The sequence below is a fragment of the Achroia grisella genome, unplaced genomic scaffold (genome assembly GCF_030625045.1).
Source record: "Achroia grisella isolate CSIRO2021 unplaced genomic scaffold, CSIRO_AGI_Agris_v1 utg146, whole genome shotgun sequence".
Lineage (NCBI taxonomy): Eukaryota > Metazoa > Arthropoda > Insecta > Lepidoptera > Pyralidae > Achroia > Achroia grisella.
This window is the reverse complement of record NW_026712636.1, coordinates 1,336,499-1,353,511: the sequence shown is the minus strand read 5'-3', so window position 1 is coordinate 1,353,511 and position 17,013 is coordinate 1,336,499. Positions and strand designations below refer to the sequence as shown.

Here is a 17,013-nt window from a genome sequence, read left to right as displayed (position 1 = left end):
GATATTTATGTGTAAGTGTGTGTATGTATATAATATATATGTGTTAAAATATACCCGAGTCTAGCTGGAATGGGCCACTATTATTATAAATATGTATAGGTACCATGAGAGTGCATATGTAACTATCAGATATACACATGCGAGAAATATAATGGTCCAATAAATTAAATAGTGTAATAACCGTTTAAGCCTTGCTGTTCTCCATTTTCCAATGTCTTCATGCTCAGGTAAACTCCGGAGGTCAATTATGTGGGTAGTTGCGAATCGTTCAGGTCGTTAGCCTTTCGCTTGTGGGCGACAGCATATAGCGATGATAGCTGTTAAGGTACCATCTTGATTCTGATGGTATAGAACGCAGTTTGCGTTTCCGTCATCATATCTTGAGAGCAAAAAAATAATTACATTTCCTAAAGAGGATTGATGATATCAGCTCATGACATTTTGTCGTATCCGCAGTGTAGGTAGCAAATGTAAGAAAACAAATATCTAAATGACAATCGTTGTGACCAAACAAGCAACGCAATGGCACCATAGTAATTTGCCAGTAATTTTTTGTAGAGTGGCTTGCGTTATGGGTCATCTTCAATTTTTAAGCGATTTGAAACTCAAAATGTTATTACTGTACTAGCAGCGAGTTCATATCCGTTCAACTCTATGTTTGCGAAGTGATTACAACAGTCTTTACATAGTATAAAATACAAGTATACTGTATTATAATACATACAAGTTATAGTATAGAACAAGCAGAGATATTCAAAGATTTGTATAACCCTTCCTCTTGAATTACTCTATCTGTTGCTGAAAACTACATTCAAATCCGTTGCATAATTTAATAAATATCACAGAACAGACAGGCTGTTTACTTATATTTATTAAATTACGCAATATATATGTAAATTTTATACTGTGTAAGAACCATGTTATACAGTATTATAATAAATGCAAGTTATAGTATAGAACAATAAATTCAAAGATTTATAATACATCCGTGCGGAGCCGGGACGGATCGCTAGTAAACTATAAATATTAGGCGAAGTATACCACTGTGTTATAAATAAAAACAACACATTAGTGCAAACCGTATTCAAATCAGTAATGCCCTTTCTGAGATTAGCGCGCAAAGAAAACGTATAAAAATTCTAAGAGTCATTGTTATTTCTTACTGTACTTTTGGACTGAGTGAGGTATCGCTTGAAGGTTTTTAGTTCTGCATATCAGTAGATACAATTATTTTATATTATACTGCAATATGCAAATGAGAAGATAGTAAGGCAGTACGCAATTCAGTTCGCTGGATCCAGGCCGTGCTTCCGTTGAGGAGGAACTGATAAAATTGCAAATTGGAACACTTTGTAGCTATTGTACACTTTTATAATACTTTTGATAGTATTTAATTTGTATATTTAAATAAACAATTACTTTATATTGCAGATTAAGTATTTTAGTGTATTTACAGTAATTAACTAATTACAAACATGATAGTATATAGATTTGTCTTTAATACTATTAATAATTTTAATTACGTGAAATAAATAAAGATATTTTGTATATACTAGCTGTGCTCTCGGTTTCAGCCGCATGAATTTTATAGCCTATGTTTGTGTTTCTGATGTATAAGCTACTTTACTGTAAAGTTTTTGCGTGAAGAGTAACAAACATCCATACATCCATTTATTTATCGATAGTCACAAATTTTCGCGTTTATAATATTAATAATAAGATTTATATACATTTTAGACGACTATTAATATCGAACGTTCTATAATTGTTACTTTAGAATCTTATTGTAATAGATCTATTTAAGTAAAGATATTTTTGTATTTGAATTTATTTGTCATGTTATAAAAAACCTTCATGTATTGAAGTTGGTTGAAAATTTAAGATGATGACTGATTATAATATCGCTTCATTACATAGTATAAAACAAAGTCGCGGTCGCTGTCTGTTCGTCCCTATGTATGCTTAAATCTTTAAAACTACTCAACGGATTTAGAAGCAGTTTTTAGTGATTGTAGAGGAAGGTTTATATGTATAATACATTACACCAAGGCGAAGCCGGGGCAAATAGCTAGTAAAACAGTCTCTAAATTTAACAAGAATAAGTCAAGTATATTTGACATATTATTTGACTTATTCATGTTAAATTTAGAGCCTGTTTTATATTGGAATATGCTTATAGAATCTAGGTTATAAGTCAAGCTATATGTCAAATTAACTTATAAATACTTATTATTTTTTTACTGTGCTCCGTGAGGTCGAAATACCTATTAATGTGGTTCACGATTGCACGCATATAAACACGCAATCATATTTAGAGTACACAATAATTAAGGCTTTAGAAACTCAATTTGATTACGATAAACTCTGTGCACGCCAATTTATAAATGTATGGAAGGTCACAGGTTAGTCACTCATGCAACATTATCACGAGAGATAATTGTAGAATGTAATACGGTTATGATAAAAATAACAGATTTCGCATAACTGTTAATTGTTGAAAGTTATTGAGGTCTTGTTTATGTAATTGGAATAACAATCGACTCATGTCCAATCTTATTTTTTTTTGCCCTTGCCTATATAACATGAACAGCAAAACAAACGACGTAAAATCTATGTTTATACCGATTTACGTTGCTATTTCTTAGGGTTAACTTATGGTTCTATGTTAAAAAAGAGTCTTAGTGACCCTTTTTTGAGGTATAAGTTTATTTATTTATTGTATATTTTTAAAACAAAATACATGCGTACCAATTCACTGAAGAAACGATGACATTCACAGAAGTATAATATTGTGTTGCGAATATCGACGCCCTCCACCGAGTTTATATAATTCCAAAAATATATGCTATGACGTTACGCACATCACGTTTGTCTAATAAAATTTACAGTATATTAAAATTTTCCAAAACACAGAAAATTAAACTTACAACCAAAAAGAAAGAAAAAATAAAATAAAAATACAAAAACAAAAAGAGCCTATGCCTGCATTTGATATATATATGTGTAAGCATTATGTGTTAGTGTGTGAGAAAGAGAGAGAGGGTGGTTTATGATTACTATGCATTATTTTTGAAACTACAATATTTACGATACAAGTCGAGTCCAGAAAGTTTTAAAAGATCTTTAGTCTTTTACATTACTTAAGTTTTGAAGCCATTTAGCACACAACAGGATAGGGAATATATGTTCAATTATTCATATGTATATGTATAATAAATGATGAATGAATACTAAATTCATAATAAAATCGCGGCGGACGTGAGTCGTGTGCCACGGTTGCGATCGCTATTAATAAAAAATGCATGTCGAATATTAATGCATAGTCGAGTTATTCATACTATTATTACGATTTCTATTTACGACAGTTTATTTAATTTAATCCTTATTTATTGTAAATATATGTATTTTAATGTAGATAATATATGAATACCTTTCTTTTGGTATAATACGGTTATGTGCTATTGTTAACGGATTTTAATATTATGCATTATCAATTGATAGGCTTTACGATTAAAGGTACATAATTTAGGTACTTTATTAAACAATTACTGAACGGATTTTGATGGAATTTTACAGTAATATAGCTTATACATTAGAATAACGTATAGGCTATAAATTGCGGGGGAAACCGGGGGCACAGTATATTTATATAATAAATAATATATATATTTTTGGTAAATAATTAAGGTATTACATTAATTGTTTATAAATTAAATACTAATTTAATTAATGTAATTAACTATTAAGTATATAATTTTTAATTCACACAAATATTACATGGTTACATAGTCAGTATGATTATTCAATATTTTTTCAACACAAATAAGTTTCCTAGTAGACTCAATCAAAGTGCCTTATCAATATGAAATAAACGTAATCGTTATTAAGTATCTAGATACATCGGAAATGTATGGCTTTAGTCAGACGACAGTCCGAACAGTTTTTGAGGATAATAATTTTGGCAACGGAACCACTCCTTATGCCTTGAATAGCAATCAGATATTAAAGAATACAATGTTATTTAAATTGCGTATTGATAATGTAACTATAGAAATAAAAACATCAATATAATATTGTATATTTAGGTAAGTTTAGATAGAGATGGCTAATCTTAAATTAATTCATATTTTAATTTTGAAATCCTCAGTGGTGAAATTTAACAAACTTCCATAGTTCTGGTAGTAGCGAGTTTGTTTCCCGTAAAATATAAACATTTGTATTTCTGAATATATTATCTATTAATGTGCTCCCGCTAATATAGTTGTGTGCAATAATGGCTGGCTCATCCGTCATACTCGTGAACTCGTGCTGCTTGTGGGGACTGTTCTGTTTGGGTTACAAACACTAGTTAAACTATTTACTTTTGCAATAACATATGTTGGTGGTCACTCTATTCTCCCAAATTTAAATTTTAAAATGAATCTGTATTATTGTAAACATGTACAACATTAATTTGAAAAAAATACGAGCTGAGTTTCTTATCAGTTCTTCTCATCTCGAAATCAATCCGAACTGACGGTAGATTTGACATATGATAAGAGTCTGTAATAGACCTACATGAATAAAGATATTTTAAATTTGAATATCTGTATTGGTGTGGATGTTTTTCTATATAAATACATACATTATGTACGTATGTATTACCTACGTATGTATAAAAAGTTTATTTCTATGTAAGTAGGTATTTAAGTTGGTCAGTTGGTAAATTGTCCAGTAGACACCCATACCATAAGCTCAGCTCTGGGTTTAGATTGGGTTATATGTAGTGGTCTAGAGTATTTATTTTATTATTCATTATAATGATTTCAGGGTTCATAATATATGATTTGTAAATTCTTTCGATTTAACATGTTGTTTAGCAAAGCAAAATGTCAAACAGTCAAATTGGTAATCTCTCCTAGTTTTATAGAAAAATTAATATTAGCTACTCAGTTTACTATAAGTTACTTGTAATTGTCCTAAAATAAAATGTATATTGTATTGAAATATTTGGCAAGGTGTATTGGAAACCTTAAAGGTGGTGAAACATCTGCGTTGCGTCGTGCCCCCCCTCACCCCTTTTGTGAATCACGGGTTGAATCAAGTAATCAATGCAAGCACCTGTCACTTGTTTTTCATGAACAGGTGTCTGTGGTCATTTCAAACACGAATAGCAAACTTTCTGGATAGCACGATATACTCTTTTATATATGTAGGTATTCATTCAAATTATTTATTTTATTTAATATAAAGTTAACAGCATATAATATTATATTATTAACTTGTTATTTTTATTAAAAATACCTACTTTCCTCTACATCATTTATGAAGTGTTATGTACGAATGTTACAAGTAAAGGACGAAATGTAATGCTGAATGTCTTTATTATTATTATTAAATAGGTAAATAGCTACAACAGGTTTATTAGAGGTATATATAGACATACATTAGTTGTCGGTTCTACTCTTAATTAAATGTAAATTCATAGAAGTTCGTTAATTATGTTACGTGTAAACAAAGGTCAATTGTATTTCTGACTGAATCATATTATTTACGCGTTCGTTTGCAAATCTTTCCATGAAAATTTTTACGTTCCCTCAGACAACTCCGGCATTTGGGTCATCTGGATTGAATCCAAGATATATTTTGTTTAACACACGAAGAATAAAGATCTGTTTACAAAATTAGTTTACTATTTAATTATATAAATTAAGATATCTTACTACAGAGAGACTTTTAAGTAAGAAGTATAATATATGTACTATATACCGTATAAATAAAATTTCTAATTAAATCCATAAAAACGATATATGGTACTTACATCATTAATTAATTAAAAAAAAATAATGACTGTTCTTGCTAATCTCTAAAACGGCTGGACGGATTTTGACTGGACTTGACTTAAACTACTTTTTATTTAGTTTAATAATTTCATGCGGACGAAGTCGCAGATCACACCCAGTAAATAAACTATTACCAGTTCACCTCTTGAGAGAGGACCTTTAAGGACTTTTAGGAGGTAGATGAACGTTAGTAAAGTAGAAAGTTATTAAACGAGTTACCTATAGGACGTGGGCCTGACAAATTGGGTTAATTTTACTCTGTCGAACTGCAGTTTCCAAGGTCAACGAGAAATAGCATAACATATGTATTATGATGTACAAGACCGCACCAGATTGACGTATTTTTTTCATGATGGATCACTATTTTAGACATGATGGAATGAAAACAATTACTTCCCCTTAACGCAGTTGTCATGCATTCATCAATCCTCAAGTTTTTTCTTCCCAGACAAAGTACGTAGAAAAGAAATTCTCACTATTTGTAGAGATGAGCCAGTAATATGCACATATTTCTCTTTATAAAACAATGGGCAAATGTGAGAAATAGTTACCATTCAATCTTTGAGAAATGACAGAGTGACGACAAAAACACGAAAGAAAAGTAGTACATAATGAATAGTAACCGATTAATTTACATAATTTATACAGTTTTTCTATATTATAAATATTTTAAGAATTTGAAATTCCTTTATAATAGAATGGAATAATTCGAATGTGGAATATAAAATAATTAAAATCTCAGGACAATTTATACAGCGCCATCTAGACCTAAATTAAGCTAAAGCTAGCTACTAGCTAAAGCTTGTGTTATGGGTACTACATAACTGACACAAATATATAGATTTTTTTTCTAAATACATACATATTGTACATAGAAAACACCCAGACCGATACAAACAAGTATCGGTGCCGTGTAAGGACTCGAATACGCGATCGTTGGAAGTAAGGGGGTGTGTTAAACCACTAGACCACCTGGGCCGTCATAACAAAACATATCATAAATAATTGACATCACAAAATAATTTGACATATCAAAAAATGTATACACTAGTTTTTTTAAATCTTTACGTTGTTGACCCTGTTTCATAGATAAATGAATGTCATAATATTCTACATTCACGTGCGTTGTTTGAGTCCGCCAAATTGGGCTGGAAACAAAAAAGAGGGTCGTGCGGGTGGATGCGTCACCGGCACCACCCTCTAGTACGCACCCTCTGCACACCCCCGACACGTTCGATCGATCCCGGCCACTACTGCCATGCGCAAAGCCCACCCTTTTTGTTTATATTTCGAAATATTCTCAAGTTAAAACTATGCATTTTTCAGGAAAACCCTATGAATTTGTAAAGGATGACTGTTAGTACTAACTAAAAAATAAACATCCGAACTAATAAATGAATCATTATTTTACACTGACAATTCCAGAGGTGATATCATAATTACGTTTGTTTATATAATATAACAATAATTAATACTCACTGGCACTCGTTCATAATTTCTTCCTGCGAACGAACTTGGACTGGCGCAAGTTTTTCCACACTCTCCTCGTAATTCCCGAAGCACTTGGTGATCTTCTCGTCGAAGGTGTTCACCAGATCCTCCAGCGAACCGGAGAAAGTCTCCGTGAAGTTGTCTCCCTCGCCATTCCGCATATTATCCTGTTTGCACTTCACCAATTTTGGTTCATCATTGTCGTTTATTCGGTTGGAGTCAGTTTTAATTTTATTAATTTCACTTTTGAGATTATTGATATTGTTGAAGCGTATGTCATTGCCATTTATGGTTTTTTGTGGGTAATCGGCCGTCGTGAGGCAATCGTCGGCGTCTTCGATTTGCGCGAGCGGTGCTTCGAATTCGAGCTCGGCCATCCTGCCAGCTGCCTCTCGCATGACCGTGCGTCCGATTACGTCGTTTGCCGCGGGAGCACTACCGTACCGTATGAAACTACTCTGTGACCGTATTGTGTCGGATTGGAGCGAAGTTGCTCGATGAAACCGTAGTGCCATCGCGCAGTGTCGAACTCAGTGCCCACCCTCTGCTATACGCCGAGTACGAAAACACTAACTGCAAATTATTTTTTACACATAGTAGATAGGGTGTAAATAGTACGTAACTTTTGTAAACTATTTAAAAAAAAAGAGAGTCATAAACATTCTTTTTTTATTTTCGATTTTTCTATAAGAATGGTAAGCAGACCATATTTATATATTACGTATCGTTTTCAATTATAAACATTAAGCAGGTTTTTATAAAAATATCTATCAAAAGGGTGGATAATCCAATTATAAATTATTAAGTTACGTGCGCAGGTACCTAATTGCTAAATAGTAAAACCTAACGTATTGTTCTGTTGTTCTGTCTATGTGTATATGTATAATAGGTAATATATGATAGATATTAATGTACTGCTACCTGTTGGGAAGGTGTGTTGCTAACAGTGTAATAGTGAGTTACATAAAAGCGGATAGTGCAAAATTTTCTCCTCGTATCTACTCATCCCGTATAATGACCTCGCTAATGATGTGCGTTAAGTGGACGAATGGGAAAGTGCTCCCACGATCTTATTGTGATTGGACTGGAATCCGGCAGTTCTTATCCCTAAGTATGTGAATATTTATAGAATTTTTCTTATAAAATGCTATTAGTGGACGATAACGGTAAATGAAGTCAACTAGCCCACTGTGACTAAGAGGATTTTGGGAGGATTTGGAGGAAGAAGGGTATTGTTAGTAATGGTTCGTTATATTACTAGTAATCTGTCACGTCAGATCGACCTCCACGCGGGTTCCCCTAAACACTGTGAATAACGCCTGGTGAGTGGGGGGAAGAGGATTGTTAGCAATGGGTACTAGTAACTCCCATTGCTAGCAATGTACCATGTTAGGTCGACCTCCACGCGGTTCCCCCTGGAAACCATCGTGATGAATTCTAGGTGAATTTGTCATGATGGGCTAACTAACCTGACCTCATGTTCATCTTATCATCCTCACCTGGTGCCCCGCCAGCGTAAGCCCCGTTAGCGCAGGCGGGTGCACCATTCCATTATCATTCACAAAAAAAAAACTCCTGGTGAGTCCTGGTCCTGGTCTGGTCCTGACCTGGTCGAAGGACTAACTTACCTAAAATCATGCTTATTGTATCATCCTGAACTGGTGCGCCTCCAGCGTACACCGGTAGCACATAAAATTCCATTATCATCTATAAATTAAATTGAAAAGGCGATACACATATGTACTCAGATATAATCTCCAACGATAATAATATTTCGTACTCTGAACTACTCTGAACCCAGAGTACTAAATTAAAAACATGCATTTTATTTTTATTAAATAGTTTTACGGCTTTGGATAAGAAATACAAATTACATTGATATTGCCAAAAGAGAACATTTCCTCATGAAATGTAGATGAAAATTGGAGTTCATTATTATAATTTAAATCTAAAGTCTTAATGTCTGAGATAAAAATTTTGTTTATGAGTTAAGTTTAATTCGTTACATAATTTAATTTGTAGTAATTTCCTCTATTGAATAATTATTATTATGACTTAAAATGATTATATTTTATCTGTACATGATATATTATATATTTTTAATTGGCCTTACTTTTTACTTTTATTTCAACTTATGGAAAAATAATGTTTTTAAAAAAGTTTTTCTCTTGTTTCTCACTCTTCTTTTCTCTTGTCACCTTAAAAAACATTTTAAAATTAAAGAAATTTCCTTGAAGGGGATATATATATATATATAATATTGGCAACACTCACTGTCGCTTGACAGTTAATTGACAGCTTGTCAGTTTGAGTGAATATATTATCAGATACAATTGTTTGAACAAAAAATGGAAATTGCCAAAACATGAACTTTCAATACAATTTTAGAGAAATTGGGTAGACAAAATCGTAATGTATTTTATGAGACGTAATACTGACTTCAAGTCAATTTGCACATTTGTTAGGTTTTATAGGTAAGTTTCATGTAATTAGCAAAATAATGTAAATATACATCGTAAGGAATATTTTCATTTGATTCAATGATCTGATAACGTAATATAAAAATAATTATCTTTTCAGTGTGGCTAAAAAGAATTATTATGAAATACTCAATTTACGCAGAAATTGCACAGACAAAGAAATTAAAGATGCTTTCATTCAAATGAGTAAAGAAGTAAGTTTGGATTTATCATATCTTAAATCTTAAAGATATTGGTTCCAGTTAGATATATATCTTATTTACCTGTACCCTGATGTCTTGGCGGGTCATAATACCAGCCGATTATTAGGGAGATATACTCCCTGGCATGTATACCAGTGGGTTACTTATTTACATGAATATTTGTTTATTTATAACAACTTGTACATTTCGAAGATTGCTCAATAATGATGTATTGAACTGAATAAATGGTAGCATTGCTGTCAATTACAGTTGATTATATAGCATACTAGGACATGTTTAATGCATACATTTAGTGGTTTGCATTCTTTGATTCCATTTTAGCAACTAATGTTATGTAATTGTATGGGAATTGATATAATTGTAATATTTCTTGTATGTGGGGAAGGGGATTGTTAGTAATGTAGACAAACTACCCATTGTTATGTATTGATCTCTATGTCAGGTTGATCTCTACTTAGTTCCCCCTGGAATCCATTGAGATAATCTCCTGGCAAATTTGCTAACTGACCTGACCTCATGCTCATCTTATCATACCCTACTTTTTCATGCCAGCATAAATCATGTGTCGCCCGCCAAAGGCCCGAGCCGCGGCACGGGCCACAGGTGGGGCAATTCAACACAAGTCATTGGACTGAATCTGGACTTTTTTTTGCAAATTATGCACTTCAGTACATTCTATATGGATAATAAATATATAACTAATTGCTGAAGAAAGATGTGTGAGATAAACAATTATCAGATAATTTTTATTAATATAATTAAACCCAAAATAATGATTGTTCTAAATTTTGTCTGTGCATGTTAATAAAAGAAATTAGTTAACCAATTTTGGGCATGGTTTTTACTAATGTATATAGACAATTTATTTAAATAAATTATCTGTGCATGTTACTACAAGAAACTGGTTAACCAATTTTGGGTATGTTATTTATAAATTGATGTGTATATTGAATTTCAGTTAAAATTTAGTTTCTATTTATTTCAAGGATGAAATCACATCACTAACTAAATTTGTTTACATTCTAGTATCATCCAGACAAAAATAAGGATGTAAAAGCACAAGAGAAATTTGTCAGTGTTGTGGAGGCCTATAACGTCCTGGGGAAACCATGCAGTCGTGCACAATATGATAGTATGTTTACTGTGGAGTCATCACATTCTACCAACACAGCATATGTTTACAGAACTCATGTGCCATACAAGTGAGACAGTTTTATTTATTAACACCATAATTGTAAGTGCCATTGCTTATTCTTTGTAATTACTAAAAATTGTAATATCTCATTTAACCTCCTACAAATTGAAATTCAAAGCCTTTATTAATTGACATATAATTACACAATGTAACAGAAATATAAGAATTTGAAGATACAATAAATATCATTTATATATGACAATTGTAACATCCACAGTGGGCCGGCAATCTTTCTAAGATCATCAGACCATCTTTAGTACTGTCTTAATTTTTTTCACTTTGTTTTATAACTGTAACTTCATATAAACACTCTTTATATGTATACAAGCTGATAGTCAGGTGGGCCGTTACGCGGTATGTCGTAACTGTCTTTATATACATGTACACCACAAGTGTAACTTTATCATGTGACAGTAGTAATGCTGCAAATGTAATGACAACATTTACATTTTGTCATTACAGAGGGCTAAGATGATCATAACTCTTATTGGGTAATTTCACAGTCTAATGTTATCCTACAACTGATACAGCTTACCAAGCCTCCAAAAGTTTGGTTTTAACTTTTGTAGATTGAAATAGGTGAGACGGTACCTCAACCAACTTACATAGATCACAGATATCCTTATCGTTGTATACCTTATAAATCTGCTGTGTTTACCTAAAGTAACTAAATGTAGAGTCACTATTAGTTATAGATATTATATGCTAAAACTTACTATAATTTGTAAATTTATAAAAAAAATATGTTCCCAGTATACTTCCACTTATCACTAATTATTCCAATTTTTTATGTATGTTTTCAGTTTACGAAACAACCCCAAATACAGTTATTATTATGAACATCAAAAGACATCAAATACAAATGAACAAGCAAAGCCACAGGGAGTGACAGTTAAGAAATTGCCAAACTATATTATCATTATGATGTGCTTTGGGGTCGCTTTAATTGGAGTTATTTTGCAGGTCTATGTCATCAGGTAATAATAACAAAAGTAATTAGAAATGATAGGTCAATAACCAATAAAATTAATAATAATAGCTCAGGACAATTCACATAGCGCCATAGCGTCCCAAACTAAGCAGAGCTTGTGTTACGAGTACTAGACAACTGATAGATATATTTAAATACATTAAAATACATACATAATAATAAATACATTCATGGAAAATACCTAAACCAATACAAATAATCAAACTCATAAATACAAATGTTTGCATTTGCATGGTGAGAGGAATCGGAAGGAAAAGGAACCCAAGGCGATTGGAAATAAGGGGGTGCGTTAAACTGATAAACTGTCTCAATTATAAACACAAAAACTGTGTAACAAATATGTGTTTGTGTCATAAAAGGTATCAACCCAAAGGCCAGATGGAATAATAATTAAGTAGTATATATATATATATATATATATAATAAAATATTTGTAGTTATTGAATAAAATTGATTAAATGTCTGATCATCTGGATCAATGGCTGTGTTTGTCGAGAAACTATTTGCCGTGCACAACCACATTTTGCAATCACCTTCCAGCAATGGTATTTCCGAAGTGAATACTATATTGAAACCTTCAAGAAAAGAGCTTATTCTTTAAAAAGCCCGTAACTCACCTGCCCCTGGTGATGCTTGCTCATGGGCGGCTGTAATCATTTACCTACAGGTGAGCCGCCAGTTCATTTGTCCCATATGTCATAAAAAAAACAATTATTGTTTCTTTTTAGAGAGATGTATCTAAGTGGTAGCCGACAATCTATGGAAAGGTCTAAGCATTTAGCAGAAGAATTGGACAGGGTGCGAGGTACTGCACATGGAAAGACCAATGAGGTATTTTGTTTTTTATAATAATATAAATCTTTATTGGAACTCAATAATAATATTTTACAAAATAGGATAGTGGAATGATCACAGCCACATTATTTTGTACATATACAATACCATATATATATCCGTCATACTCGTGAACGAGTGCTGCTTGTAGGGACTGGTCTACTCTTATCACTACGACTGATTTAATCTTATTGTGTTTTTATATTTGAGCCTAAATACTTGCTGCTACTGCGTGCTGGTTGGTAGTTTGTATTCACACGTTTCGACTTGTAAATGTGAACTCCAAGGATTGTTCAAAAGAGCAACACACAAGTTTCTTGCTTATTCTTCTTGTGATGAGACAGCTTTCCGAATAAGCGGTAGATTTAAAAAAAATGTTGACTATTCAAAAGTGCTTAAATTACGTTTATTTGAATAAATAATTTTCTATTCTATTCTATATTACAATACTATTGTAACCATAGTGGTAAAAAACTCATTTTATTACATTATGTAATTAGAATGGCAAACAAGCTGACGACTCACCTGATGGTCAGCTGTAACCATCATCTATATACATAGTAGTAGAGATTTCAATGTTTCTGCCAATGTCTAGGTTGGAACAGACAATATGGGACAAGGAAGTGTAGTTTTTTTTTTGATAGATGATGATGATGGAATGGTGCACCCTCCTGCGCTAACGGTTTACGCTGGCGGGGCACCAGTGAAAGATGATAAGATGAGCATGAGGTTAGGTCAGTTAGCCCATCGTGACAAATTTACAAAGAATTAATTACGATAGTTTCCAGGGAGAACCGCGTGGAGGTCAACCTGAGATGGTACATTGCTAGCAATAAGATCAGTAGTCCACATTACTAACAATTCCCTTTCCCCCAAGGAAGTGTAGTAATTAATCTAATGTTATTTTTGGACAGACTTGATATCAAATCTAATAATAATTCTTTCAGGAACAAACACGCATGTTATTGGATAAAATAGTGACAGCTGCAAACCCTACAGTGGCGACGGCTTCCCTTGGACAGGCACTGGCCAGCGAGAAAAAGTAATTTTCAGTTCTATAGAACTAAGTATGTAGTTAGATTGAATGTAGCTGAATTCAAATTTAGAACGAATTTATTTTTAACATTTTAATTCGTAGTTCTAGACTTTAAAATGTGTGTACTACTATGAAGCCAAATGGAAAATGCTCTTTAGTCTATGAATTCAATATGTATATTTTTTGCTGTTTACGGTTGTTCAAAACAGATGACAAATCATTATTAATAAATATTATTTTCAGCTACTTTGATTGTAGCGATTAAGTTTATTGATTTTGGCTACAAAAAATATTAATGCTTCCGAATTGCATTTGGTTTTAAAATAACTAATTTGGGCTTTTAAAAATAAAACAGAAAACGTTATAAAGAAAAAAAAATATTTATAAAAAAATTGCAAAATTTCTATAAAAAGATATCAAATGTTATTTTAATTTTAAAATCATAATATATGGTGCTCTATAGTTTTTCTTGAAATTTAAAGTGATTTAATAAAATTACTCCTTAAAAAAGGAATTAACATTAAAAAAGGAGGAGGAACATTAAAAAAGGAAAAAATATAGGAATTAGGAATAAATAACGACAGAATAAATACAGAAATAAATTAATAAAAAAAATTAAGTACTCACGACCACTCAGGTATTGTAAACAATAATATTTATGCATAACAAAAATATTTACTAATAGTGATCTGCGACTTCGCCGATCCAATTCTGTTCTTATCGTTCTCATAGGTATCTTAAAGAACCTTTCCTTAATGTTTCTGGGAGAGGAACCTATATTAAAAATATGAAGTCTTTAGACTATGAAGTGGTAAATTAGTAAGAACACAATCCTTTTATAATTGTGAGTTAGTGGTAGAATAAAACAATATTATATGACTATTCAAAAGTGCTTATACATATTAGTTTATAATATTTGAACAAAGATTATTTCTATTTCTATTTATTAGTAACTCTTAAATTAGTCTGTTGTAGAAATGTATATTATTCTTTTATATATTTACATATTTGAATAGTTTTGGAATGTTTATTCGAGATAAATGCCAGTGTTTTAATGAGTAAAACTCAGTACATACATAGTATTAACTGTGTTAATATGTTTACTTGTATAGAATAAATAGATTTGTACAGTAAATTGTATAGATTATAATACCTCTTGTATAAATGTATTCTAGAAAAAAAATAAATTTTATATCGTTTATTGTACATATTGTTACATATATTTTATGTACATATTTAATAAATATTTATAGTATGGTGTATATGGAAGTATTTTATTGTACCTATTTATATGCTGAATAATAGGTTCTTAAGTAATTATAAAATTTATTGACTCCAATTTTACATAGTTGCAGTTATTCTCATGAACTAGAATATATTAGATTCTTATGTAATATAGTATTAAAACTCGTATGTAAAAATCGATATGTTCTGTCGGTTTGTGCTTATTTTTAATGGATAATAATGGAATAGTGCACCCGTCTACGCTTATGGCGGGGCAGTGGAAAGATGATCAAGAGGTTAGGTCAGCTAGCCCATCGTCACAAATTCACCAGCAATTTATGATGGTTTCCAATGGCAACCGTGTGGAGGTCAACCTGACATGGTACATTGCAAGCGATGGAGTCAACAAAACACATTGCTAACTTGTTAATATATTAGTGATACCTTAATACCAGTGGGTTCGATAGCCTACATTATTAACTATGCCCTTCCCACTTGTTAGTTCGTACTTTTTTTTTAAGGATGATTTAATGGTGCACCCGCCTGCGCTAACGGTTTACGCTGGCGGGGCACCAGTGGAGGATCATAAGATGAACATGAGGTCAGGTCAGTTAGCCCATCGTGACAAATTCACCAAGAATTTATCGTATTGACCTCCACGCGGTTCCCCCTGGAAACCATCGTTCCAGGGGGAACCGCGTGGAGGTCAACCTGACATGGTACATTGCTAGTAATGGGCTATTAAGTCCACATTACTAACAATCCCCTTTTCCTCCTGTTAGTTCGTACTGCATGCTGCTGACATACTGTTCATCCTAATGCAAAAGAATTTTGTCAACTTTCAACTTATTTCTGTCACCTGATTGAGTAGGTTAAAGGTAAAAGTATATTATATATTTCTGGGGGATGGAATGGGGAAGAATGCCATGTTTAAACTGAAACACAGTTTACAAAGTAAGGTGCTTGGCGCGTGAATTATGAATATATAAATATGTTGTTACTGATTATATTAGAATTACTCTCATATTCCAGATTTCAGAGTGAATCGCTGTCAACAGATATTGATGTACTGGACGAGTCTTACAATTCGGCGATGAGGCAAAGCATGAAGGTGAAATATATTCTAAATAATTACTTGTGCAGAATACAATGCACATGTAGGGTCCACCTATTTTTACCGTGTGGAAAAATCTTCAAAAGAGCTTCCTCGGGCCAACAGGATAACGACGAGGTGTATGGGATTCTTACCCACTAAAACCACACGGTTTACCTACGAGCGCCATATCCGGAGTCTCGGGGTCGCGTCAGCATTCTACCGCGACTCCGTAGGAACCACCTGGGAGTGCGTAATAGGGAACTATGTGTAAAAAATAATGAAAACTAGCCTTATTTTTGGCTGAACTAAACAATTTTGCAAGCAGTATTGTTTGACGTCATGGAGCCACTACGTATAGTCTCTATGCAGGGCATTCGTATGAAAGAGAGAGTTAACTAGTGGGTCTATTTGACTCATTTGCATGTGACGATTTTGGCAATAGTCTCTGCTCTGATGCCAGATTTGTCTTTTCTTGAAATTTGTTATAATAAACGTATTTTTGTTTCAGGAATGTCTAACAGACTTCTCTTTTAAAAGTTGGTACTAAATATAAAAGTGATTACCATGTCCTTTGTAAATATAACGTACCGTAATAAAAATAAAATTATGGAGTAAAACAGGTTATTTTATTTAGTAACAGT

General features: G+C 32.4%; 2 protein-coding genes across 3 annotated transcripts in view; one reads left to right on the top strand and one right to left on the bottom strand.

Moving 5' to 3' along the window:
- Nucleotides 1–7,774, bottom strand: part of LOC131855669 (fasciculation and elongation protein zeta-2) — a 55,044-nt gene extending 47,270 nt beyond the window's left edge. The window contains exon 1 of the mRNA XM_059206970.1: nt 7,302–7,774. Within this exon, the coding sequence (XP_059062953.1) occupies nt 7,302–7,711 (410 nt within the window). The 5' untranslated portion in view covers nt 7,712–7,774. The remainder of the gene's footprint in view (nt 1–7,301) is intronic.
- Nucleotides 7,775–7,851: 77 nt separating this feature from the next.
- On the top strand, nt 7,852–16,978 carry LOC131855670 (dnaJ-like protein 60). 2 transcript variants are annotated; one of them, XM_059206972.1, is made up of 8 exons: nt 7,852–8,008; nt 9,894–9,987; nt 11,023–11,198; nt 11,995–12,168; nt 12,911–13,013; nt 13,964–14,058; nt 16,309–16,387; nt 16,881–16,978. In XM_059206972.1, the coding sequence occupies exons 2-8, from the start codon at nt 9,976–9,978 to the stop codon at nt 16,917–16,919; spliced, it is 678 nt and encodes a 225-aa protein (XP_059062955.1). In that variant the 5' UTR covers nt 7,852–8,008; nt 9,894–9,975; the 3' UTR covers nt 16,920–16,978. The 2 variants fall into 2 exon arrangements, with proteins under 2 accessions (XP_059062955.1, XP_059062954.1); XM_059206971.1 differs by lacking the exon at nt 7,852–8,008 and adding an exon at nt 9,618–9,787.
- Nucleotides 16,979–17,013: the final 35 nt, after the last annotated feature.